Raw genomic sequence first — 25,000 nt, 5'->3', positions numbered from 1 at the left:
CCTGTGTGGTGTTATTTTTAAAATGTTGACATTTTTGAGTTAGTAATTAATAAAATACAAAGGTTCCATCTCACAAAACATAATGGAATGTAAAAACTTTGACGCTCAATATCTCTGAACTACCCTAAACGGAGATAGAACCGTATCATTCTAAGCTCACGAGTTATACAGGTTCAATGTCATTCACGTTAATAGAACTTTCTTTCAAAAGTATTTTCTCATCGACGACCTGTTCCTCCGGCAGCACAAATGAAATCAACTTTGATTTCTTGCCAGGTGGATTTCCTGCTACAATCCTCCAGGGCCTGTTCTAGTTCTGACAGGGCTGTGACCTTCCAGAAGCGCTACTTTTAGTTTGGGTTTTACATTAGGAGTTGATCGATTCATTCTTTTGGTTGAAGATGACTGTTCTGTGATTGCGTGTCATGATGAATATGCATGTGAGTCTGTGATCCACCGCTCTGATCAGCCCCGCAGACGTGAAGGCAGGCAGGGAGGGAGGATGGAGCGCGGCACAGAGAAGCTGTCCGGTGATAGATGACTAGGATGATGGGAGTGACTCAGAACAAGAGAATCTGTGGTGGCTTTTATATCACGTGAACAGCAGGATTTTCCCATTACAGCGAGCGTTAAATCTCTGTGACACTGCGAATGGAAAAAACCCGAAAGAACAGTGGAAAGAAAGACACAAAGGAGAAAGACAGAGACAGAGGTGAGAGAGCAACCAGGACAAAGTCATTTCTGCAGGAGGTTCGTTCTTCTTCTTATGAGCTCTGTGTGTCTGCCTTCCATTGACTGTCACTGATGTATGACACAGTTAATCAGAAGTGACTCGGGGGCCACTTCGTTTGAGCCGCTTCCAAAAAGTTGATGAAGATCTGTCGGACTATTCCTAATAAGACAGGAAGTGGAAGGGGCCAGATCTGACAACGCAAACAGAGATTAACAACCCGCTGATGAATGAAGGTTGTATTCGTCACCTCCATTACTGTAATTACCACACACACATAAAAACGCTGCACCCCTAAATCTGTTCAGTTTCTCGTGATGAATGTCGCAGGCGAGAACATCCCGGGCAATCTCTCTACCAACCCCACGCAGGTTAATTATACAGAAGTGTGACGGTTATGTCGTCTATCGACTCTCACATTGATCTCCTGAGGGTGGTGGTGTGTGTGATCTCCCAGGTACTTCAGGGTCAGGCTGTAATATTATTGACATCCGCCCCCCCCCACCCCTCCTCATTCTGATGTGCCTCCTGTAATAGCCGCCTGCGTTATAACCCACTACTGATTATCCAGCCAGCCTGACCTTTAGTGAGGACGAGGCTGCCGGCCGATCACACACACACACACACACACACACACACACACACACACACAGCCTCTCAGAGGGAGCAGGCCTGCAGCGCTGTCAGACGGAATTAATATCGGGAAATTAATATTCAAGGCTGACAAGCACTTGTCCCAGGTTAACTGAGGATACATGCTATGCTAGCCGGTTAGCCGGTTTATTCTGGTTTTGGTTCAATTAAGGCCTGTATGAGGCCTTGTAGCTGCCATACATTACGCTGTTGAGTGAATGGGTGTGAGTTCTAGAACACACTCTAGAATCTAAGGTTGTGTTTAAAGCATCACGCTGGATACACTTAAAAGGCCTTGGGAGATCAGAAGCAGCGGTATTCTGAGTGATAGTTTATTATTTTAGTTTAGGATTGATTGGTAGCATGCTGAGAAAGCAGGTTTTAAAGTAAAAACATGTAAGAGAGAGGAGAGAGAGAGGGAGGGAGGAAGGGAGAGGGAGAGGGAGAGAGAGAGAGAGAGAGGGAGAGAGAGACAGAGAGGGAGAGAGAGAGAGAGAGGGAGGGAGGGAGGGAGAGAGAGGGAGGGAGAGAGAGGGAGGGAGGGAGAGAGAGAGGGTGAGAGAGAGAGAGAGGGAGAGAGATAGAGAGAGAGAGAGAGACAGAGAGAGAGAGAGAGAGGGAGACAGAGAGGGAGAGAGAGAGGGAGAGAGACAGAGAGGGAGTGAGAGAGAGAGAGACAGAGAGAGAGAGGGAGACAGAGAGAGAGAGAGAGAGAGAGAGAGAGAGAGAGAGGGAGGGAGAGAGAGAGAGAGGAAAATCTAGTCGTAATGCAGGGGCAACACACACTGTAACACCACAAAAGAGAGTTAAGTGGCAAACATGACCAGGTGATAACTTACGTTATTTCTTCACCTTCATCTTAAGAAGTCTCATGAATCACAACATTCTAACATTCTAACACATCCACTAACATTCTAACACCTTCGCTAACATTCTGGACCTAAAACTCACGAAACACAACATTCTAACATTCTGGACCTAAAGCTCATAAATCACTATAACCTTCTAGACCTGAAACCACCTGGCCACAACAACATGTCCCAAAAAACACAACTCATTCTACCCTGAACTCTTACTGTCCCACCTCTCTCCTGGTTCCTCTGTCACACTACGACTCCAACTGTTCCTCAACCTCTCTCTCTCTCTTCCTCAACCTCTCTCTCTCTCTCTTCCTCACCCTCTCTCTCTCTTCCTCACCCTCTCTCTCTCTCTGTCTCTCTCTTCCTCAACCTCTCTCTCTCTCTCTCTGTCTCTTCCTCACCCTCTCTCTCTCTCTCTCTCCCTCTCTCTCTTCCTCACTCTCTCTCTCTCTCTTCCTCACCCTCTCTCTCTCTCTCTCTCTCTCTCTCTTCCTCACTCTCTCTCTCTCTCTTCCTCACCCTCTCTCTCTCTCTCTCTCTTCCTCACTCTCTCTCCCTCTCTTCCTCACCCTCTCTCTCTCTCTCTCTCTTCCTCTCTCTCTCTCTCTCTTCCTCAACCTCTCTCTCTCTCTCTTCCTCTCTCTTCCTCTCTCTCTCTCTCTCTCTCTCTCTCTCTCTCTCTCTCTCTCTCTCTCTCTCTTCCTCGACCTCTCTCTCTCTCTTCCTCCCCCTGCTCTCTCTCACCTACTTGAGCATGGCTGCTGTGTGTCCGTGTGAAAGTAAAGTAGGTCGGCGTGACCCAGATGTAGCGTGCAGGGCTGGGTGGGCTGGTCTCCCTCATGGCTCTCACACACACACACACACACACACACACACACACACACACACACACACACACACACACAGGAGAGGTGACATGGTTTGGTAAGGTGTATTCAGGGCCCGGACAGTTAAAGACACAATCCGGAATCATCTTTTCAGCAAAGCAGCAGCCCGGCGATGTGGGGGATATGGGGGAAGGGGAAGTATAACGCTCTCAGACTCATAGATACTCTAGGGGCGGCTGTGTCTCAGGAGGTAGAGGCTGTGTCTCAGGAGGTAGAGGCTGTGTCTCAGGAGGTAGAGGCTGTGTCTCAGGAGGTAGAGGCTGTGTCTCAGGAGGTAGAGGCTGTGTCTCAGGAGGTAGAGGCTGTGTCTCAGGAGGTAGAGGCTGTGTCTCAGGAGGTAGAGGTTGTGTCTCAGGAGGTAGAGCCGCCGTCTAATTATCGCAAGGTTGGCAGATTGGCGGTTCAAGCCCCGGGTTGGACACTTATCGAAGTGTCCTTGGGCAAGACACTGAACCCCAAAGTGCTCCCAGTGAGCGGGCCGGCGCCTTGTGTGGTAGCTTGCCTACCTCGCCATTGATGTGTGAATGTGTGTGTGTGAATGGGTGAATGAGAGGCCGTTGTAAAGCGCTTTGGAATAAGGAGCTATATAAAAAAAGAACAATACATTTAGATGCTAACCCTATGAAGTCAATGTATATTCACATGGGATTTTGTACAGTAGCTATACAAATGTTTTATACATTATTGTGAGTGTAAACAATTTAGCAAAATGCATTTTAAAAAGGATATTCTGGGTTATGATAGTTATATTCTCCAAGAATCAAATGGGTTTTCCCAGATTGTGCCTTTAAGAGACGAGTCAAAAACCATCAAAACATCCATATTATTCCAAGACGTTAATCAAAATATTCATTTGAATACTTTATAACCCTTTCTAAAAGCAATACGCATCCAAATGCTTTTGGATTAAAAGTCACTTTCATTTTATTGGGAAATATTTCTCCCCCAGATGTCAGTCTTACTAAAAGCTGTTATATAAGATATAATATAATAATATACAGCCTTTCCACTGGAGGGGGAGTCAATTATCCTTCCAACAAATAGAAACGCTGGCTTTTGAAGTGTTACTGAAGGATCTATAACTGTGTTCACTGCGCTCTGAATCGGCCAGTCGTCCTCTCACTTAGCTACTCAAATCAAAAGGTAATTGTATAGTGCTTATGATGTTTACCACACTTGAACTGCAGACAATTACGCTGTTCTCAATTGACTAATCCACCAGACTGCCACTTACCACTTATACAGCACCAGTCAAAAGTATGGACACACTTCCCCATCTCCATTCAACTGCAGGGAAAGTAAGTGTGTCCAAACCCTCTGACTGGCACTGTGCATATTACCCCGACGTCAGACTGAAGGACTGAGACGGCTTTCACCGCGGAGCAATAAGAACACAACAATACGCTTGAAATTGCGTTCCGTCCTTCCACTCCAAAGGATGATGGGTAATAATAATACCTTTTACATTTGACGTCCTGGCATAATAATCAAAACCAGAGGAGGCAGAGGCAGTATTCCTACATGTGGCGTATCGCATCATTCCTCTAACCTAGAAACATATTTACCGTAAGCTTTGATCCATTTGTTGTTGTCTGACTAAAGGTTTTCAAGGACATGAGAAAGAAAACAAAATATAACACAGTGAGAGACAGAGATGCATGACTGCACGTGCGCGTACACATGCACAGTCTGATACCATCTGCCCTTTGAAGATGTACACGCTGTCTGACGTGCTGCAGAGAAAGCAGCGCTTGTAAGGTGCTCATGCTAATATCCAAGGTGATGGTTTACAATAGAAGAACAACTAGACAAATGAACAAGCAACATGACACAGTAACACAGTAGATAGTGAGAGATAGGCTGCCTGGGACACTGACAATAACCACAACAACTTGTGAGCTTAGAATGATAAGGTTCTATCTCCGTTTAGGGCAGTTCAGAGATATTGAGCGTCAAAGTTTTTACATTCCATTATGTTTTGTGAGATGGAACCTTTGTATTTTATTAATTACTAACTAAAACATTTCAACATTTTAGAAATAACACCACACAGGCAATAATAAACACCTAATGGATCAGATTATGTAAAAAACAACATTTTGACAAAAATGGAGATAGAACCTTAGAATTCTAAGCTCACGAACTGCCAACACAGGCTTAGATAAACGACCCTCTGTTGATGACCCTACTAGACGCCCCAAACAGAGGTCCAGGGCGCTATGACACTTCATACTAAAACAACGTGTTGTTCTCATCCTAACAAGAATCAATTATATTCCACAACACCGCATTTACGGACGGTGTTTGTTTACAAGCCGTGTATCACGTACCCAGTAGCCTACGAGGCAGGATGCAGTGAATCCAGTTCACATGACAAGTATTTAGTGATCCTACAACTGTTGTTTGTTATATTGAGTGTTGCTCTTCAACACGTAGACTTTTGTAATATGAAGAAGAAGGAGAAAAAAAAGCGCTTTTTGGTCATTTGCGTGAGCGGACCTTTTCACCAGACCGTGTCACACCTGTATCGGTTCCATTTCCTGTCTGAACTCTTACTTCCTGTTCAGAGGCTCCTGTAGAGGGAGAAACTAACGCATGAAACCACCGGGCCAGAACAGGGACTACACACCACTGGCTTTTAAATCCAGACTTGGACTTTCTAGAACGGGACATTCGATAATTCGATAATGCCGTGGAATTAAACGAAGCTGTTCTTTTGGTTTGGGGTTTTCAAGTCAATATTATTCAGCATCGCTGCCAGTTATGCTTTTAAACATCCTAGATCCTGGCTTCCAGATCCCAGATCCCAGAACCCCCTCCCTGCCCCCCTCCCTGCCGCCCCCCTGCCCCCAGGGTGAGCCCGTACCTGCCCCCTCCCTGCCCAGGGTGAATCTGTACCTGCCCCCCTCCCAGCCCATGGGGACCCCCTCCCTGCCCCCCTTCCCCTGTCCCCCTCCCTGCCCATGGGGACCCCCTCCCTGCCCCCCTCCCCCGCCCCCCTACCTGCCCATGGGGACCCCCTCCCTGCCCCCCTCCTACTGCCCCCCTACCTGCCCATGGGGACCCCCTCCCTGCCCCCCTCCCCCTGCCCCCCTACCTGCCCATGGGGACCCCCTCCCTGCCCCCCTCCCCCTGCCCCCCTACCTGCCCATGGGGACCCCCTCCCTGCCCCCCTCCCTGCCCAGAGTGAACCGTACCTGCCCCCTTCCCTGCCCCCCTACCTGCCCATGGGGACCCCCTCCCTGCCCCCCTCCCCCTGCCCCCCTACCTGCCCATGGGGACCCCCTCCCTGCCCCCCTCCCTGCCCAGGTGAGCTCTCCCTCAGTGAAGACCCTGCGTCCGCTGCTCCAGGTGATGGTGGGCGTGGGGTCTCCCTCCCTGACCCCCTCCCTGCCCCCCCCCCCCCCCCCTCCCTCCCTGCCCAGGTGACCCGTACCTGCTCCCCCTCAGTGAAGACCCTGCGTCCGCTGCTCCAGGTGATGGTGGGCGTGGGGTCTCCCTCCCTGACCCCCTCCCTGCCCCCCCCCCCCCCCCTCCCTCCCTGCCCAGGTGACCCGTACCTGCTCCCCCTCAGTGAAGACCCTGCGTCCGCTGCTCCAGGTGATGGTGGGCGTGGGGTCTCCCGAGGCCTTGCAGGTCAGGGTGATCTGCTCCTCCAGCTCCGACGCCGTCTGGTTGATCAGGTACCTGATCTTAGGCTGGACTGCAGCAGCAAACAGACACGAGATACAGATCAATAACAATAACAACATAATAACATAAGATATGGATCAGGGGGGTATTCCACGTACGTTGATTAGTATATCGGCGATTAAAAGAAAAGCCGCGTTCAGGCAACTCGTGATTAGGATTCAAGCCTCAGGTGATTCCTCGAACGAGGATCAGGCTTGTGTCATCAGTGTTCACAGAACACCGGTTTAGAAATCCTCGATAGGGGCGCGTACATTTGTGACGCACGTATTATCTACACCAGCCTGTAAACCTGCTCGCTACCAGGTTTGCTACCAACCAAGCAGCGAATTATTTGAGCCACATTGATGTATGATACTATTGTGCAATATGACAACCCTAGTCGTCTGTCTGTACAGTATAGTACAGTGGAGAGTGTACATAGCCTTTATTTATGTAAACCAGCTCCTTCCCTTCTTGTGATTTTTTTTCTAAAAGTGTTTTTTTTTTTCCTTTCCTAACACCAGGGGAGCCACCCCTCCTAAATTTCGTTGTTTGGTACCTGTACTGTAGCAATGACAATAAAGTCCATTCATTCATTCATTCATTCATTCATTCATTCATGTAACCGAACGCAAGCTGAAATTAGCGCCCGGATCTGATTTAAACCTGGATCAGATTTAATCAGCCTTCTTGGAATACCCCCCAGATAGATTAATAACAATAACCATAATAATAATAATACATCAGACAACACTTATATAGCGCTTTTCTAGACATTCAACGACGCTTTACAACCTGAAAAGATCGAGTAGTAATAATAAAACAGAAACAAAATAAATAAATAAAAGAAAGTATAGGGGCCTTATTGAGGTAGTGCTGGGGACACATGGGAAGGGGAGGGGGGAGGTTTAACTGGTGAAGGCGAGCTTGAAGAGGTGGGTTTTGAGGGCCTGTTTAAATGTTGGCAGGGTGTTAAAGGCAGCTATGTACAGTATGCACTGTACAGTTCATGGCTGGGTTAGACAGTTAGACAGTAAATACAGGACGTTGGGAAATCCTTGAGGTAGAATTGGAATCTTCTGGAACTCATGGAGATGTTTGTGTCTCTGTTTTTACTGCAAAATAACCATGTTTTAAACGTGCCTGAGGCTATGAATCACATTTACATCACATTTACACTAAATGTCATTTTTGACCACAGTTACTGGACATTTACATTTACATTTTTGGCATTTAGCAGACGTCTTATTCCAAAGCGACTTACAATCAATACATTTGACTAAGCAAGTGAATCATCAATCCACCAGTCGTAGCAGGAAGAGTAATCCAGCTCAGGCCCGGGGCCACTGATAGAAGGAAAAACCTTCTTCTATCACCTTCTTCTAAACCTTGGTTGTTGTTTTTTAAAAATATTTAGACACTGGAAAAACAGAGAAGCAGTACAAGGGGGCAATAGAAGTTTTTAGGGGACACAGTAGAGGGGAAAAGCGGGTGTCTCAGGAGACGCAGTGCTGGGGGGCAGTAGATGTCTTAGGAGGAGCAGTTAACATGTACTCATGTACTCACCGAACACATTGAGGCTGACTTCCCCCTGCTTCTCGCCGGCCTTGTTCCTGGCCATGCACGTGTAATCTCCCTCGTCCAACTTAACGACGTCTTTTATGACCAGCTCTGACCCGTCTTCGTTCAGGCTGTACTTATCGTCCGACTCCAGGACGACTTTATTACTACAGGAGGGAGAAAGAGACAGAAACACAGAGGAGGAGGAGAAGAAGTTCACATCATTTGATCGTCTGTCTCCACAACATAGAAATAATAAAAACAGGTTTGTTAAACTCTGTGTGACAACGTGTGTTCCTGCTCTGTCTCACAGCTGAGCAGCGTTGGACCAGACGTCCAGCACAGACGTCCAGCACAGAAAGCTTTATCTCCTTTCTCTGCTTTTGTTGGTTTTTATAATGACTAAAGCAATTCCTTTGCGCTCTTGAACGAGCACTTCCTCTGAACCGCAACGTGCCTGAGCCTTGACTTGAACTCAGATCACATGTGCAAACACTCGGCCTGGACCGAGGCCCTCGTCTGTCTGTCTCTAGCGGCAGAAACCCTCAACAGGTCTCAGGAATGGTAAATGGTAAACAGACTGACTTATATAGCGCCTTTATCCAAAGTGCTTTACAACGGCCTCTCATTCACCCATTCACACACACATTCACACACCAATGGTGAGGTAGGCAAGCTGCCATGCAAGGTGCCGGCCCGCTCACTGGGAGCAATTTGGTGTTCAGTGTCTTGCCCAAAGACACTTCGACACGTGGCCAGCCGGGGCTCGAACCGCCAATCTGCCAACCTTGCGATCATTAGACAGCGGCTCTACCTCCTGAGACACAGCCACCCTGAAGAAGGGATACTAAAGGACAGAACTGTCAGTGGCCCTGGTTATAGATAACAAATGGTGGAACCCCCTCCCACTCCTCCCCTGTACCCTGTCAGTCTACTCTTTCCTCCTCCGCGAGGCCTAGCCTGATCTGACGTGTCGACTCCTCGTGTTCTCGTTTGTTTACATCCTCAGAGGAGAGGAGAGGAGAGGAGAGGAGAGGAGAGGAGAGGAGAGGAGAGGAGGGGAGAGGAGAGGAGAGGAGAGGAGAGGAGAGGAGAGGAGAGGAGAGGAGGAGAGGAGGGGAGGAGAGAGGAGAGGAGAGGAGAGGAGAGGAGAGGAGAGGAGAGGAGAGGAGAGGAGAGGAAAGGAGAGGAGAGTGTGTTCTGGAGCGCTGCTCACTGTTGTTTAATCAACAGCAGACACATCAAAGACAGCTCTGGCCTTGGTCAAGCCTTCTCATTATAGCAGGTCAATAACGCTGAACTGTTTCCTCTGCTTGTCTCTGATGACCTCTCCTTCTGTCTCCTTCTGTCTACAAAAACAACCCTTTTATTCAGCTCTTTGTGTAGGTTCCTTAACACAAGAACAGCCCTGGGTGTGAGTGAAAAATGTTTGTGTTAAACTTTGCACTCGATCACATTTCAGGACCCTCCTTTCATGTCCTAGATAAGTGCGTTCTACCACCCAGTATCCTTACATTACATTTTCTAAACCACATCAGGATAAGCTAGTATGAAGCTATTTATTTTCTGTAAAGGTTTTTCTGTTTTTCTACCAACTAGTGGTTGTTGTGTGTAAGTAGCAGCTTCCCATTGTAAAGACTATGGTCATTTGACCCCCGAGGCGGCTCTTATAGTAGGTGAACAAGGCAGGGCTGTTGTAGCGTTATACAGGTGTGGCGTAGCGTACAGGTGTGGTGCAGGTGTGGCGTAGCATGGTTGTTCTAGTGTTCTAGTGTTAGCGGGTGTGGTGGTGTAGCGTACCGTGACCAGGTGACGGTGGGTTCGGGGAAGCCGTCGGCGTCGCAGGCGAGCGTGGCGGAGCGGTTGATGTCGGCTGTGGCGTTCACCTCAGGACGTCTGGTACGGATGCTAGGCAGCACTGCAACACAGACAAGGCCGCAGTAAGACAGCAATTCAAACTTTATTTGTATAGTGCATTTCTCACAAAAACTGAGTGTGTAGGTGGAAGGGAGTGTGTAGTGTACAGTGTTAGGGTTAGTGTGTGTAGGTGGAGGGAGTGTGTAGTGTATGTGTGTAGTGTGTGTGTAGTGTGTGTAGTGTATGTGTGTAGTGTGTGTAGGTGGGAGGGAGTGTGTATTGTACAGTGTTAGGGTTAGTGTGTGTAGGTGGAGGGTGTGTGTAGTGTATGTGTGTAGTGTGTGTAGGTGAAGGGAGTGTGTAGGTGGGAGGGAGTGTGTAGTGTACAGTGTTAGGGTTAGTGTGTGTAGGTGGAGTGTGTAGGGAGTGTTGGACCTCACCGTTGATGACGACCTTGATGATCTTGAAGTCGATCTCCCCCCGGGCCATGACCCTGGCCTCGCACGTGTACACCCCCTCATCGGTCTTCTTGATGCCTCGGATCTGCAGGTGGTTGTCGCTGACGATCTTGAACCGAACTGGAGGAAACAACAACAACAATAAGACAAAGGATGACATAGAAATGTCATCATATAAACGCAACATAACACAAAGGAGAGTTAGCCTGCAGCAGTGGAGGGGTGTGTTAAAGATGATGGTTTGAGAAATATATATTTATATATACTGTATATATATATTCTATATATATATATATATATATCTGTCTGTTGTTGAGATGTATATATATATATATATATTTATACAGTATATCACTAGTCTAACCTCCACTTGTGGGTTGAGTTGGACCTGGTTTGAGATGGTCTGAGTTATTAGTTAGTTACAGTTGTGTTACATAGTTAGTTACGTTTATGTTACATAGTTAGTTACAGTTGTGTTACATAGTTAGTTACAGTTGTGTTACATAGTTAGTTAAGTTTGTGTTCTAAAAGTTGTATTCTCCATCGGGTTGGATAGTGTTGTGAAAGTGTTCATGCTATCTGAAAATAAATAAAAAGCTTGGCTACAGATCGAAATATGGTGATTGAATAAAAATATAGAATATTGGGTCGGATAGTGTTCTGAAAGTGTTCATGCTGTCTGCAAATAAAAATAAATCTTGGCTACAGATAGATGGTGATTGAATAAAACTATAGGGTTAGGTTAATATAGGGGGGAGGACCGTACAAGCCCTACGAATAGTTTAATGAAATCTGTACAGAAAAGTGTAGCATAATGAAGTGTAATGGGGAAACCAATTACACAGTTCCCTGGGTAAGTAATGGGACAGTTCCCTGGGTAAGTAATGGGACAGGGAAGCTATTCCTCTTCTCCTGGGTCTCTAGGCCGCGGCTCTACACAGTTCAGATGATAAATCAACAATTGAGGTTAAAATAGAGATGCTCAGCTTTTATTTGATGGTAATAGTTATTTGTGTACATAATTGGTTTCATCGTTCAGAAATTACAACACTGTTTATGCAGAGTCCCTTTATTCTAGGGTCAGGGTATTAGTTTTAGGTTGTCTGTGTAAACAGTGTCGCAGAAAGCTCAGTCCTGGAACCCCAGAGCTAATACTACTTAATAATAGGGCTGCAACTAACGATTATTTTGGTAGTCGACTAATCTGTCGATTATTTTTTTGATTAGTCGCGATTAGTCGTGTGGCTTTTCGCTGCGCGTAAATGGCGACGCAGAAGCATAAATCCGGCTTAACTAGCTATCTAACCTAACGTTACGCCAAGCTACAGCTGCTCACAGAGCTAGTTGACTGGCTAGCTAGCATTGCTGGCTAGACTACAGACAGCTCACGTTAGTAGGCTACGCTTAGCGCTGTTTATCTTACAGACAGCTCGCTGGTGGACTCAACATAATTGAAATTGCATTCACTTATCAAGCATCATTCATGATCATCCACCATGACTACCTGGTATTTTAATAGCGACCACCCCTCACTTCATTTCATCTCGCGTTCTCCTGGCTTCAACATGGAAAACCCCTGCTACGTAACGTTACATACAAGCGCCTCTGTCTGTCACATGCGTGCCACAGGGCAAATAAATTAATAGCACAAACGCTCATAGCATGTACAGCCCTGTCCATGAGACGTTGTTTTCCAACATGTAACAGTAAAGCTAACATAAACATTACGACGCTAACAATATAACGTTAGCCAGTTGGCTAACAACGTTAGCTAAAACTTACCCAGCTGATTCTTGCATGGCTCCCGTTTAAAAAAAAAAATAAATAAAAATAAAAATCCCGTTTTGTTTAATATATTTTTTTATGCGATTAGAACAACATTTCACGCCGACGAATTTCCGTAATCGATTAGTCGTGACTAGTCGACTAATCGTTGCAGCCCTACTTAATAATAATAATAATAATAATAATAATGATAATAATAATAATAATAATAATAATAATACATTAGACTTATATAGCGCTTTTCTAGACACTCAAAGACGCTTTACAAACTGAAAAGATCGAGTAGTAATAATAAAAAAAACAAGAAAACAAATAACGGATTAGTATAGGGGGTCTAATTAATTTTTAGTTGACTAAATCTAAATCTAAGTGTCTTTGTAGGACAATCTGCTCTGTATACTGCAAGTATATCTAGATTTTGGGGCGGAGAAGCGGCGAACAAGCAACGCCAGCGTCCTCTCTCTCTCGACCGGCGCATACTTCTACTCTGCTTCTCACGTCAGAGGCCGATGTAAATATGCTGTGAACCCGCCGCAAGTTCAGACATCTGGCAGCCTGTGTACAAATACTGTATGGCAACCATGTCAAGTCAACCCCTCTTCTGAAGCCCTGCCAGATGAGATCTGGTTCAGTGAATTATGTATTTGGGCGAAAAAAAGAGAGAGAAAAAAAAGACCTCTGAATTCATTAACTGAAGCTTTTTGAAACACAGCTCGGAGCTCTGCGAGCTGTGAAACAGATATTAACATGAAAAAGCAGCGTGGTTATTTGAGCCGTAACCACGCGAAGGCTTAGATATGAAAAGGTTAACTGAAGCAATGTGGAAAATGGTATTTACATAAGCAGTTTGGGGTTTCAATCTCAGCTACAATTAGTGGGTTTTTCCAGAGAAAAACACATCCACATCCAGAGTCCAACAGAACGAACCCGGCGCAGCAGAGCGCTGTGGTCACTCTGGGCCTTCCAGTGGTGAGAAAGGAGGGGTTCTCTAAGGTTAAAATAGTGCAGTCCCACAGAATAACAAAATCTGTAAGGCTGCCTGCCTCTCTGAAAAGCTCCACATTATAAACGCTCTTCAAATATCTTTTTGTCAACTGACGACCTCAATTCCTTCAGATATCCTCAAGAATATCCCTGATCACCATCCATCCGACACTCGACACGTTTACCCCCGAACGCAAGGCTGTGCTCGTAGCAGGAGTGTGAGTGTGAGTGTGTGAGTGTGTGAGGGGTTACGTATCAGAAAGGTTGGCAGAAAATGACGAAAGCAAGAAAGTGGGAAGGAGGGAGATGTGGGGAGACTTCCTGAGACAAGCCTACACAGCGGCACGTTGATCACAGGGATCATCTCACCGTCTTTGGAGATCTGGATCTTTGAGCCTTTGTGCTTCCAGATGATGGTGGGGGGGGGAGAGCTGACCACGTCACAGATGATGTCGGCGTCGTCACCCTCGTTGAATTCCTGCGGGGAGGGGGCGTTCTTGAAGGTGATCTTCTCTGTAAGAGAGAAGAACAGCAAAGTGTTACAGGTCAACCGTGATTCCTGAACCTGTCAACCAACCTGCCGACTGAGAAGTCCCTTCCTAACCACTCAGTCAACGGATTTTAATGAATATGATGTAACTGCTGAGGAATATATCAGTCTACTGTATAATTCATACCTAACTTTTAGATTGTATGCTTTAGTTTAGTGATGCTACAGTCCATTTTGTTTAACACCAGAACAGCCGTGGGTGGGGTCATTTGACCCTGTGAGTTTTTTTTTTTTTACTCCTTTCATGACTTCTCCTAGATATGTGCGTTCTACCACCCAGTATCCTTACATTTTCAAAATCACATCAGGATAAGCTAGTATGAAGCTATTTTGCAGTTTTTCTGTGTAGGAGGAGGCAGGCTAATGTACAAGGCGGCCAACTAGTGGACCCCCGAGGCGGCTCTGATAGTAGGCAAGAAAGGCCAGGCTGTTCTGGTGTTAAACTACTTACAGTACTGTGTGTAGGAGAACAGGGAAACAAATACAGTAACTAAATAAATAAATAAATAAATAAATGTTTTTCACAAAAGGTTTGTGTGGAGTTTGAGGAGGGACTACAGGATAGGACTACAGTTAGTTTGAGGAGGGACTATACAGGAGACTCACGGAAGATCTTGACGTGGACCGTGGCCTCTGCCTCTTCCGAGCCCTTCTTGGCGACACACTTGTAGATGCCGGAGCTGTCGGCGTCGGCGTTGTAGATGTTCAGCGTGGACATGGAGTCACTGCGGCTCACGAAGATGTCCTGCCTGTTGGGGAGGATCTTCTCTCCGCTGGGGGCGAACCAGTCGATGTCGTCTGCCTCCCCGACAACTGAGAGACAGAATGAGGCATGGTGAGCAGGGTGAGCAGGGTGAGGAGACTCTGTCTACATCTCGTGAGCTTAGAATGATAAGGTTCTATCTCCGTTTAGAATGATTGATTGATTGATTGATTGATTGAAAACCTTTATTGTCCCCAATGGGGAAATTTTGTTCTATAGATAAGGTTCTATCTCCGTTTAGAATGATAAGGTTCTATCTCCGTTTAGAATGATAAGGTTCTATCTCCGTTTAGGATGATAAGGTTCTATCTCCGTTTAGAATGATAATGTTCTATCTCCGTTTAGAATGATAAGATTCTATCTCCGTTTAGAATGATAAGGTTACATCTCCGTTTAGGGCAGTTCAGAGATATTGAGCGTCAAAGTTTTTACATTCCATTATGTTCTGTGAGATGGAACCTTTGTATTTTATGAATTACTAGCTACAAATTTCAACATTTTAAAAATAACACCACACAGGCATTAATAAACACCTTATGGATCAGATTATGTAAAAAAACTCAATGTTGACAGATAGATGGAGATAGAACCTTATACTTCTAACGTCACGATCTTCTACAACTCATTATCCAAATGATAAGCTGGCTGACACACACATGCTTGGCGAGGTCAGACTGTTTCTAAGGGAGTTACATATTTCTGCCAAGGTTACCCAGCAGGCACCTCTCTACTCAGCAAGATGGCTTCCTGTCTCATGTTGGTCTCACTGCAAGCCAAGGTCACTGATCACATACGACCTTAACAGTAGCTACTGTAACACTCACACCTAGCATAAACATAACACACTAGATTAAACTAAAGCCCTTTGGTCTAACTTGATTAATACCAGAGCACTATTCTGTATGGTTTCTTACCTCAAGGACATAAGACATCTTCATACCAAACACATACCTTTCAGATCCACTATACCTACCTGTCAATATAATCATGAAATGAAACAACTCAACACACACAACACAATCGATTATTTTCTCGACCATCGAAATCAAAGTCATGTTGTTTTTCTCCCAACAATATCAGTCTTTGTTCTTTCTCACTCGTAGTGGGAAACAGAAGATGTGTTGACATCTTCGACATCTTTACCACAGAAAATAAATAAATAAAGTCCATTCATTCATAAATAAATAAAGTCCATTCATTCATTCATTCATTCATTCATTCAAAAATAGTTCTCTATCCCTACAGCTCTTTTCACCCTCAAAAGAAAAATAACGTGAACTAAAAAAGTGAGATGATTGACATCTTCTCTCCTATGACATCATAGTATTGAGCTTGGTTGCCATCTCGTGAACTTGATAATAGGTGATGATAAGGTTCTATCTCCGTCTAGGGCAGTTCAGAGATATTGAGCGTCAAAGTTTTTACATTCCATTATGTTTGGTGGGATGGAACCTTTGTATTTTATTAATTACTAGCTAAAAAATGTCAACATTTTAAAAATAACACCACACAGGCATTAATAAACACCTAATGGATCAGATTATGTACAAAACTCAATTTTGACCAAAAATGGAGATAGAACCTTATAATTCTAACGTCACCATCTGCTCTGAGCTGCAGTAGTGAGCAGACACACCAGCAGTCGGAGGCAACCCACCACACATGCATCAGGAAGACCGTGCTGCTTTTACCATGATAACACCTTCTACCTAGACCCTGAGAAACAGCCCCCCGTCCTCCACCTAGACCCTGAGAAACAGCCCCCCCATCCCCTACCTAGACCCTGAGAAACAGCCCCCCCATCCTCTACCTAGACCCTGAGAAACAGCCCCCCCATCCTCTACCTAGACCCTGAGAAACAGCCCCCCATCCTCTACCTAGACCCTGAGAAACAGCCCCCCCATCCCCTACCTAGACCCTGAGAAACAGCCCCCCATCCTCTACCTAGACCCTGAGAAACAGCCCCCCATCCCCTACCTAGACCCTGAGAAACAGCCCCCCATCCCCTACCTAGACCCTGAGAAACAGCCCCCCCATCCTCTACCTAGACCCTGAGAAACAGCCCCCCCATCCCCTACCTAGACCCTGAGAAACAGCCCCCCATCCCCTACCTAGACCCTGAGAAACAGCCCCCCATCCTCTACCTAGACCCTGAGAAACAGCCCCCCCATCCCCTACCTAGACCCTGAGAAACAGCCCCCCCATCCCCTACATAGACCCTGAGAAACAGCCCCCCCATCCTCTAGACCCTGAGAAACAGCCCCCCCATCCTCTACCTAGACCCTGAGAAACAGCCCCCCATCCCCTACCTAGACCCTGAGAAACAGCCCCCCCATCCTCTACCTAGACCCTGAGAAACAGCCCCCCCATCCCCTACCTAGACCCTGAGAAACAGCCCCCCCATCCCCTACCTAGACCCTGAGAAACAGCCCCCCATCCCCTACCTAGACCCTGAGAAACAGCCCCCCATCCTCTACCTAGACCCTGAGAAACAGCCCCCCCATCCCCTACCTAGACCCTGAGAAACAGCCCCCCCATCCCCTACCTAGACCCTGAGAAACAGCCCCCCCATCCCCTACCTAGACCCTGAGAAACAGCCCCCCCATCCCCTACCTAGACCCTGAGAAACAGCCCCCCCCAGCATCTGGCTCTCCTACGACTCAGGAACCTGCTGTAGATCTGAGAGGATTAGATAGGTATGTCAGATGTTCAGTGTAGCTCTGTGCTAACCTCTGTGATCTTGCTTATCCAAGTCTTTATATATCTACGCTCAACTCTCTGGGGCAGGAGGGGAAGGAAGGTGTTGTTTCTGGACCGGGCTCTGGAGAATGTTCTGCTTTTCTCCAGCTGTCTAAACACGGCATGTGGCCTGGGTGCGTTTGTTGTTTGTTGTTGTGAAGGTGTACGCCACACCTACGTACCCTCGCAGAGGAAGAATTTGGAATCTCCCACGCTGATCTCTCCTTGGGTCGGGGTGATCTCCACCTGCACGGAAGCTAGAGGAGAGAGAGAGAGAGAGAGAGAGAGAGAGGGAGAGGGAGAGGAGAGAGGAGGGGGAGAGAGAGAGAGGGAGAGAGAGGGAGGGGGAGAGAGAGAGAGAGAGAGAGAGGAGGGGGAGAGAGAGAGAGGGAGAGGAGAGAGGAGGGGGAGAGAGAGAGAGAGAGAGAGAGGGAGGGAGAGAGAGGGAGGGAGAGGAGGGGGGGAGAGAGAGAGATTAGGTTTCAGAACAGATAAGGTCCATGAAAGTCAGGGCTCTAATAGTTGTCCGATCAAAAGGCTGACCAGCTTCAGGCAACATCTGCCGTAGATCAACACACATGGACGTGGATGTTTGGAGCCTTTCTTGTCCTTATATGGTGATGGACCTGGAGTGTGTTGTTGATGTGATTCTGTTTGTGAAGCTGCATTCTTATTTGGTTGTTTTATTTTTTGGTAAAAGCATTATAGTAGTTACTACAAAACCCCACTACAGACCGAGTGGTACTACAGACGGTACGCCAACAAACTAAAACACGCTCACGTTGTAGTACAGCGTACTTGTTTGTAAAGTGGTGAAAACACCACCGCTCATCCGTGATCAGACTTTGCTGAGGTGCTGGAACTGAAGAGTATCAGTAGTAGAGTGCAAAACAACAGCATCCGCACACTCAAACACTGCAGAAAGAAACGTAGTTTATTGCAAGCTTTCGGTCATAGAACCTTCTTCAGCCATAAATCACAGCATCACAGCAGGTAAAGGAAACACAGTAGCGTGCATTTCTGCATTCCTGCCCCCCTGCATAATGACGTGTCGATCGTCTATGATCTGGCCAAGCCCCAAGATGCAAAGGGCAGCTCGCACCAGACTTCAAGTGATTAACAGAGGGAGTTGGATGGGAGTGGAGATGAGGTGGGAGGGGGGGGGGGGGGGGGGGGGGCGGGGGGGAATAAATATTCTGGGCAACGTAGCAATAAGTGGTGGAACAACATGTTGCTATGACGACCGCAAGTGCTGTCCAGCTCCATATCCACTTATTGAAAAACGCAGGTGTCAAACATGGCAGATTCTCTGACTAAACGCCACCGAGCACCGTCACAACAACTTGTATTTGACTTGCAATTAAGGGCTCTGGTGAGTCAAGGACATGTTGTAATCATACCAAAAGCGTTTTCACTTAAGTGTCATGAATGCCACCTGACCAAACTATGCCAGTCCTCTCTCTCTGTCTCTCTGTCTCTGTCTCTCTGTCTCTCTCTCTCTGTCTCTCTCTCTCTCTGTCTCTCTCTCTCTGTCTCTCTCTCTCTGTCTCTCTCTCTCTCTGTCTCTCTCTCTCTCTCTCTGTCTCTCTGTCTCTCTGTCTCTCTCTCTCTCTCTCTCTCTCTCTGTCTCTCTGTCTCTCTGTCTCTCTCTCTCCTGTCTCTCTCTCTCTCTCTCTCTCTCTCCCTCTCTCTCTCTCTCTCTCTCTCTCTCTCTCTCTCTCTCTCTCTCTCTCTCTCTCTCTCTCTCTGTCTCTCTCTCTCCCACTGAGCATTCCTGAGCACTCAGGAGGAATAAAGCCATTAATCAGCTCTTCTTCAACTATTTTTAGATTTCCTTGTATGATGTATCATCATTTGAAATTGTACAATCTGCACTAATCTGGAAATAACTGAAAAATTACCCTGTCCTACTTGAGGACAGTTTCACCAGACCCTGTCACACACATTCATAGAAACCCAAAACACATTTCCTCGTGTATATATATATAACAGAAGAAGTTCTTGCTTCGTTATACATTAGCTGACATTTTTCCCAAATCCCCTTCAGCTTCCAAACAGACAGGTTATGAATTACTGGACAGTGTTCAAAGTGTCATGGTTGCAGGTCTGTAACAACATAGGCCTTGATGCAGTAAACCTCTCTTTAACATAACTCCCACTGTGGGTTAATGATGGTTTATGGGCTTAGGGAAGATTTAAGAGGTTTAAATAAACACCTAATTCCATATTTTAACTAATGTCCTTTCATATTCAAGTGTGTGGTATGTGTAGTCATAACATGGCTAATACCCTTATTATATACACTCTACCCTTATTATATACAAACAGATACAAAGATTATATTCTGAGGCATTTCTACAGAGTTCAGACGACTGCCATGACAGATCAGGAATCCAGACATGACACACGAAAGACACAAATAATATTTGGTCCAACTCCCCCTCGGTTTATTGAGAAAGTCATGAAAAGAAAAAGTTTGCAGGAAAAATCCCCAGATTCATGCAGAATAAATAATGCTGATCTGGACTTTGTTACAAGGTAACACACGTCCCCAGAGAGACTCAGAGCAGCCCTGGCCAACGCATGTGGTACGAGGTATGAGGTACGATACAGGGACAACAATAACATCTCCTATTTCCCTCGCTAACCCAGCAGGTCCCAGGCAACATCTCACCACAAACCCAAACCGCCGAGCAGAAAGAGAACTGGCGCAACTGAACCAAAGGTGACTGGAATACTGAGTCAGTACCAAACTGAGCTCAGCCCACGTGAGGAAAATCACTATTTGTAGATGTGTGGCAGCCAGGGCCTTAACCTAACCTAGCATGTGAATGGTAAATGGACTGACTTATCTAGCGCCTTATTCCAAAGGGCTTTACAACGGCCTCTCATTCACCCGTTCACACACACATTCACACACCAATGGCGAGGGAGGCAAGCTGCCATGCAAGGCGCCGGCCCCGCTCACTGGGAGCAATTTGGGGTTCCGTCCGTGTCTTGCCCAAGGACACTTCGACATGTGGCCAGCCGTGGTGTGATAATTAGACGCATGCAAGGCTCTACCTCCTCCTGAGACACAGCCGCCCCCCACCTCTGGATTTGAATCTCATACTACGCTACACTACCCAACTGTCGACACAACAAATGTGAGAGTCGGTGTCCTTGCTGAGCAGCACAAACGCAGGGAGCTAATAAGCAACAAAACATTACGGGCCGGGCGATCGATACGCTTACCAAACTAATCACAAACAAAACACAAACTGCTGCTGCAGCTTTCTGGGTGGAACGTTCTGGAACAACGAATAAGCATCTCTGGCCTGAATTATCTACCCTGAAGCAGACCAGATTCATCACAGATCTGAATAGAGACTATTGGAAACACACAACGTGAAACGTGAACATCAAACATGATATTATTATTACAGTCACGTGATACAGTAGAGTAACGTAGAACCCTCACTCCTCACTCCGATCGATCCAGAACAATAAGGATGTTTATTGGACGGCTATAAAAGTCTGCGAGGACCCCTGCAGATATCTCTACTGGGGCCCGAGATCACCTCTGAGCCTGCCTGTAACATCTAATTAAGACTCTTTAAGTTCTAAGGCTTAACGCTATCAGTTAAACATGCTAGGCCCGTCTCATCTCCATACCTACCATTACATGATTGGATAACTCTATCACCCAATCATAAACAAGATTCAACTTACAGCAGAGAAATATGAAACTGCTAACAGACATTAATCACACGAGCCTGGTCTCCACACTCAGAGAACGATGCAGTAAGTATAGAAAGCAGGACATGTGTTTGTACGTGCTCCATTATGCAGTATGACATAGACGCATCCTTCACATGGCTCTCCATACATCATTTTTAGAGAGCTGTTACAGCACAGCGTGTGTTGTATATATACATATACCACCATACATAGAATCTGCTGACTGGCCGTCCCTGGGATGTAAACACACTGTTTCATCCCTCATACAATGTCTGACAGGATTTCCCTAACTAATCCTGCCTGAATGAGACAATTCATCTTGCTGGAACATAATAGCTGTACGGTAAAGCTTGCCAATTGATTATGTTCTATTTATAATATAAATATATCATATAAATATTATTCGCCCATCAGTGACACCGATATGGAGCAATTAACAATGTGTGTGTGTGAGTGTGTGTGTGTGTGTGCGTGCGTGTGCGTGCGTGCGTGCGTGCGTGTGTGTGTGTGTGTGTGGTGGGGGTGACTATGCTGTGCATTGGTCCATCCTTCTACTCGTGAAGCGTCCAGCTCTGACAGACAGGAAGTAGAAAGCAGAGCCTGGTTGTGTCTGACAGACAGACAGGAAGTAGAAAGCAGAGCCTGGTTGTGTCGTCGTCTGTGTAAACAGACTTTAGAGCTGCTGGCAGGAACACTCAACACTCTGCAGGCCCCCAAGATTAACATGATTCTGCCAGAAACAAACTTTTCTGACATATAATTGACTTTACACACGCTGCATGGTTTAGAACACACACACACACACACGCACGCACACACACGCACGCACGCACACACACACACGTGCATGCACACACACACACACACACATGTGTGTGTGCGTGTATGTGTGTGTGCATGCGTGTGTGTGTGTGTGTGTGTGCATACGTGTGTGTATGTGTGCATGCGTGTGTGTGAGAGAGAAAGAGATAGGCAATGAGATTCTCATATATGCTAAACCTCATGCACTCCCACATTGTACATTTAACACTAGAGCAGCTTATATATCTTTGCACTTTTCAGGACTTTGCCATTTCAGGACCCTCCTTTCATGACTTGTCCTAGATATGTGCGTTCTACCACCCAGTATCCTTACATTTTCTAAATCACATCAGGATAAGCTAGTATGAAGCTATTTTTCTGTGTAGGAGGCAGGCTAGTTTACAAGGCGGCCAACTAGTGGTCGTTGTGTGTAAGTAGCAGCTTCCCATTGTAAAGACTATGGTCATTTCACCCCCGAGGCGGCTCTGAAAAAGGCACGGCTGTTCTACACTTATCTGACTGGGTAATGGTCATTAATTACGGGTAAACGCCGCGCAGCTAATAGCAGGTCCAACACCTGCTGTAGGGGCCTACTGCCAAGCGAGTCTATTTTGTATAAACACGTTACTGTATTACTGTATTACTGTATTCCATATCCTTCCTGGTTCGCCTCCTCGTAATATTTCATTTAATTAACAGAGATGCATTTTCACGAGTGATTCATTCAGCTGCGGAGTTATGGAAAAGATCTTCAACAGAGACTAACACTCCCTCTTCAGAATCAGAACCCACTCATCAAACACACACACACACACACACACACACACACACACCCACACACACACACACACACACACACACACACACACACACACACACACTCATCAAACACACACACACACACACACACACACACACACACACACAGCGCCAAGACGTGATATTAGAGACCGAATTATTATTATACGACTCGTCCTATTCTCTTAAACAACAAAACAAAGTTCTGAGGGTTTTTGGTTTATTAGAAGCAGAGAGTCTCCCCCGTCTGAAGACAGTGACAGAGGGGGAGGGGGAGGTTGTAGGGCTGGGGTGGGGGGGCGACTGCACGGGACCATTTTTGCGATGGACTGAAGTTAGAAGTTAGAAGTTAGAAGTTAGAAGTTAGAAGTTAGAAGTTAGGAGTTAGACTTTAGACTTGAGGCTTCAGCTGTTTCCCTGTGTTGGCGGGGGAGGTATGCGTGGCTAATGCTGCTTGGCAGCCGGGCCGGACAGATCCATTACCCTGGAGCATCACCACACAGCCAGCTGCTGCTGGGCTAATACGTGTGCTGGGCTTAATACACACAACTAACACCATGCTCTGGCTCTGGACAGACAGACACACAGACAGACACACAGACAGGAAGGCAGGCAGACAGACATACAGACAGACACACAGACACACAGTCAGGCAGGCAGGCAGACAGACAGACAGACAGGCAGGCAGGCAGACAGACAGACAGACACACAGACACACAGTCAGGCAGGCAGGCAGACAGACAGACAGACAGACACACAGACACACAGACACACAGTCAGGCAGGCAGGCAGACAGACAGACAGACAGACAGGCAGGCAGGCAGGCAGACAGACAGACAGGCAGACAGACAGACAGATAGGCAGGCAGACAGACAGACAGACAGTCAGACAGAGACAGACAGACAGGCAGGCAGGCAGGCAGGCAGGCAGGCAGACAGACAGACACAGACACAGACAGACAGACACAGACAGATAGGCAGGCAGGCAGGCAGGCAGACAGTCAGACAGACAGACAGACAGACAGACAGGCAGACAGACAGACAGACAGGCAGACAGACACAGACACAGACACAGACAGAGACACAGACACAGACACAGACAGACTAAGGTGTGTGTGTGTGTGTGTGTGTGTGTGTGTGTGGGGGGGGGGGTCACTAAGGTGTGTGATTTCCAGGTGGCCAGGGAGGTGGGGGTCTCTGAGGTGTGTGTGTGTGTGTGTGTGTGTGTGTGTGTGTGTGTGTGTGTGTGTGTGTGTGTGTGTGTGTGTGCCAGGTGTCCAGGGCGCAGGGTAACACACTTCTCTCCCTGCAACAACAACAACATGTCTTGTCCTTGCAGAAAAAGACCACACTGGTGATGTGAAGGTCTCATTCCTGCTTACTGACTGACGCATCACTTTAAACTTCTCCACACTGGCACACAAACCCTCATCATGCATGGAACTACATCCTGAAAACACATCATGGAACTGCACCATCATTCCCTCTCCAGCGTCTGTGAGCTTCTCCAGTTGCAGCTGCGGGATCTCTGAGTCTGATTGGAAGTGAACCCAAAGAACACACTTAAAAAAGTAATATCAGCCGAGCCGGGGAGGACGTGGACGGATCAATACGCTCCAGCAGGATAAACCGTGAGGCTCATAAAGTTTCCTACTTATAGAGTGTAAGTACAGCTGGCAGCGTACGGCACCACCACTACTACCACTGTTCTACTACATCACAACACAGAGGAGAAGCTCTCCACAGCAGCTACACATCTCAGACACACACAGACACACACACAGACAGACACACACACACACACACTCACACACACACACACACACACACACAGACACACACACACACACACACACACACACAGACACACACACACACATCTCAGACACACACACACACACACAGACACACACACACACACACACACACACACACACACACACACACACACACACACACACACACACTCAGACACACACACATCTCAGACGGTGATTTACTATCCACTCACACCTCTCTTGATGATAATTACATTCCTGAGGTGTTCTGTTATTACCCACAATGCACCACCGCTGGATTCTGGATTCTTCTTTTGGGAGGTTTTTGTTTTCATTCTTTTTTCATTCTTTGTGTCTGCACAGTGAGGTGTGTGTGTGTGTGTGTGTGTGTGTGAGTGTGTGTGTGTGTGTGTGTGTGTGTGTGAG

General features: G+C 46.7%; 1 protein-coding gene across 1 annotated transcript in view; it reads right to left on the bottom strand.

The window, feature by feature from the left end:
* ncam1a (neural cell adhesion molecule 1a) overlaps positions 1-25,000 on the bottom strand; it is a gene marked incomplete at both ends in the record, with an annotated part of 230,776 nt that overhangs the window by 56,112 nt on the left and 149,664 nt on the right. The window contains 7 exons of the mRNA XM_080530086.1: positions 6,671-6,813; positions 8,349-8,509; positions 10,143-10,260; positions 10,640-10,777; positions 13,796-13,939; positions 14,583-14,789; positions 17,661-17,735. Of these exons, the coding sequence (XP_080386212.1) occupies positions 6,671-6,813; positions 8,349-8,509; positions 10,143-10,260; positions 10,640-10,777; positions 13,796-13,939; positions 14,583-14,789; positions 17,661-17,735 (986 nt within the window). The remainder of the gene's footprint in view (positions 1-6,670; positions 6,814-8,348; positions 8,510-10,142; positions 10,261-10,639; positions 10,778-13,795; positions 13,940-14,582; positions 14,790-17,660; positions 17,736-25,000) is intronic.

The sequence above is a fragment of the Nansenia antarctica genome, assembly GCF_963989245.1.
Source record: "Nansenia antarctica genome assembly, chromosome: 4".
NCBI lineage: Eukaryota > Metazoa > Chordata > Actinopteri > Argentiniformes > Microstomatidae > Nansenia > Nansenia antarctica.
Note: the sequence above shows the minus strand (reverse complement) of the source record. Positions and strands in the feature narration are given on the sequence as shown.